Genomic DNA, 2,356 nt, shown 5'->3' on the forward strand with positions numbered 1-2,356 from the left:
ATTAGTTTCAAAGTGGGTTCCTCGTCATCGAAAATAAATACATTTGTTTCTGTTTCAGATGTCAGTCGTTCTGAGAACAATTCTAGCGACATCTGGAGAGTTTGATCAAAGTTACTCCACTCTTAGAATGACATATTTTTCAGTACTTCAGCGCGATCACAAAGGAGTTGGATCATATAAGTTTGGGTATAATACAGGACTCAGCGTGGGCCAGTCTTTCAGAGAGGAAGAGAAGACCCCAAATGGAACAGTATTTGGAAAATGGGGCTATGTCGACCCATTCCGAGTATTAAGAATTACCGAATACCGTGCTGACGACTCGGGGTTTCATATCGTCGCTCGTCACGTCGTTTCATTGCCAGAGCCACGTATTAAACCACCTCGTCCTGTGTCTAATCCTCCCGGTCCTTTCATCGGACCGCTACCTCCATTTGTCCCAAGGCCGCCACCTGTTGAGGACGAATGAAACGATGACGGCTATTTATCAGTTTCATCAAATAAACGTTGCACATTTCGTCGTTCGAACTAAATAACGTAAGCAATAATGGCCGAAAAAAAAAAGGTCTGGTCTTTACCACAAATGTGCGAGTTCAGTGTTTGAGTTGTCTGTTTAAGATCGACTAATACGTTGTCTGAAGAAATAAACAGTTTACAAACAAGTCAAAAAATAAAATAAAATAGCGTGTGTGCTAACATCATTAGACAATGTATATTTAGTTATCTGTTTAACAACGACTATTATGTTGTCTGAAGAAATAAACAGCTTATAAACAAATAAAAAAATAGCGGTGTGTGCCAGCATCATTAGACAATGTCCATTCAGTTACAAAGTTCCTTGAAAAATTGAAAACAGATCGGGACTCAATCCCGTGTCTCTGCTTTCAGGGTTTAAGTACTTTTTGAGTGTTGTTAATTCTAAGTTTTACTTTCTAGGCAACTAAGTACCCTAGAGATGTTCCAGTGGACTTATAAAACTCGGATCCAGTTATAGCGGTTGTTGTAGGTAAAGGAGTCCCCCTGGTGGAACAGTGGTAAATATGCGGACTTACAACGAGAGCCCAATGTGGCTTTGCTCTAAAACAAACTAGGTAAGGAATTTTCCCACAAAATGACAAAAATACAAGCAGAACTAAAAACAAAGCCCAATAACAGAGGGTTTTTTTATACCAAAATATGCCCTCAATATGTCAGTATTGACTTTTTCTGATCCAGATTGACTGTTGGTTTGTAGTTAAGCACAGAGCTACACAATGGACTATCTGTGCTCTGCCCACCACGGGTACTGAAACCTGGTTTCTAGTGTTGTAAGTCCGCACAGATACCGCTGTCCATTGGGGGACCCAAATTGACTGTAGTGATAATAAAATTTCAAACCCTGAGGTAGAATATTAAACTGCAGTTATTCTTTCTGGAAATATCTGGAAGTAGAAACTGTTTCTGAACCACCATATTGAAATAGGGCCGCTGTTTCTGATCCACCATATTAAAATAGGGACGCTGTTTCTGATCCACTCTATTATTTGTCGAAGGTTGACAATAGCCTCTTAGTTTGATGTATATTGTTACAGGTAATAAATGTCATGTGTTAAAATTCAAAACGTATTAAAATATCACGCACCAGGTGTTAATCAATAATGGGGTTTTGTTTCCGTTTTCTTAAAACTGGATACAGTGAGTGGCGAAGAATGAATACTGGAAATCAGTGGTCCCAAAACAGAGACAACATTGCAATATGGTGGTTCAGAAACAGTGGCTCTAATTTGATACGATGATCCAAAAGAGTGGCCCTATTTCAATATGGTGATCCAAAACAGCGACAACATTTCAATATGGTGATCCAGAAAGTGGCTCTATTTCAATATGGTGATCCAGAAACAGTGGCTCTATTTCAATATAATGCTATTATTTGTCGGGGGGATGTACTTTTGTGTTTTAGTGCTATTATTTCTTGTGGGGTGTCATTTTGTGTCTTAGTGCAATTATTTGTCGTGAGATGTCCTTTTGTGTCTTAATGCTATTATTTGTCGTAGGGTGTCATTTTGTGTCTTAATGCTATTATTTCTTGTGGGATGTCCTTTTGTGTCTTAATACTATTATTTGTCGGGGGATGTCCTTTTGTGTCTTAATGCTATTATTTCTTGTGGGATGTCATTTTGTGTCTTAATGCTATTATTTGTCGGGGGGTGTCATTTTATGTCTTAGTGCTATTATTTTTGTGGGATGTCATTTTGTGTCTTAGTTCATTTGTCGTGGGGTGTCATTTTATGTTTTCTTAAAATTGTTGAAAGGTATGATTTTTTATTGTTATAAAAATTTGTTATATAGGTGTTTGTCATTTTATGTCTTAATGCTGTAG

The 2,356-nt window shown here is 37.9% G+C and overlaps 1 protein-coding gene across 1 annotated transcript in view; it reads left to right on the forward strand.

Annotated features, from left to right (window-relative positions):
• LOC111089672 overlaps positions 1-799 on the forward strand; it is a 5,795-nt gene extending 4,996 nt beyond the window's left edge. The window contains exon 2 of the mRNA XM_022402594.1: positions 59-799. Within this exon, the coding sequence (XP_022258302.1) occupies positions 59-466 (408 nt within the window). The 3' untranslated portion in view covers positions 467-799. The remainder of the gene's footprint in view (positions 1-58) is intronic.
• The last annotated feature ends 1,557 nt before the right edge of the window (positions 800-2,356 follow it).

Source organism: Limulus polyphemus, unplaced genomic scaffold, assembly GCF_000517525.1.
Source record: "Limulus polyphemus unplaced genomic scaffold, Limulus_polyphemus-2.1.2 Scaffold6990, whole genome shotgun sequence".
Lineage (NCBI taxonomy): Eukaryota > Metazoa > Arthropoda > Merostomata > Xiphosura > Limulidae > Limulus > Limulus polyphemus.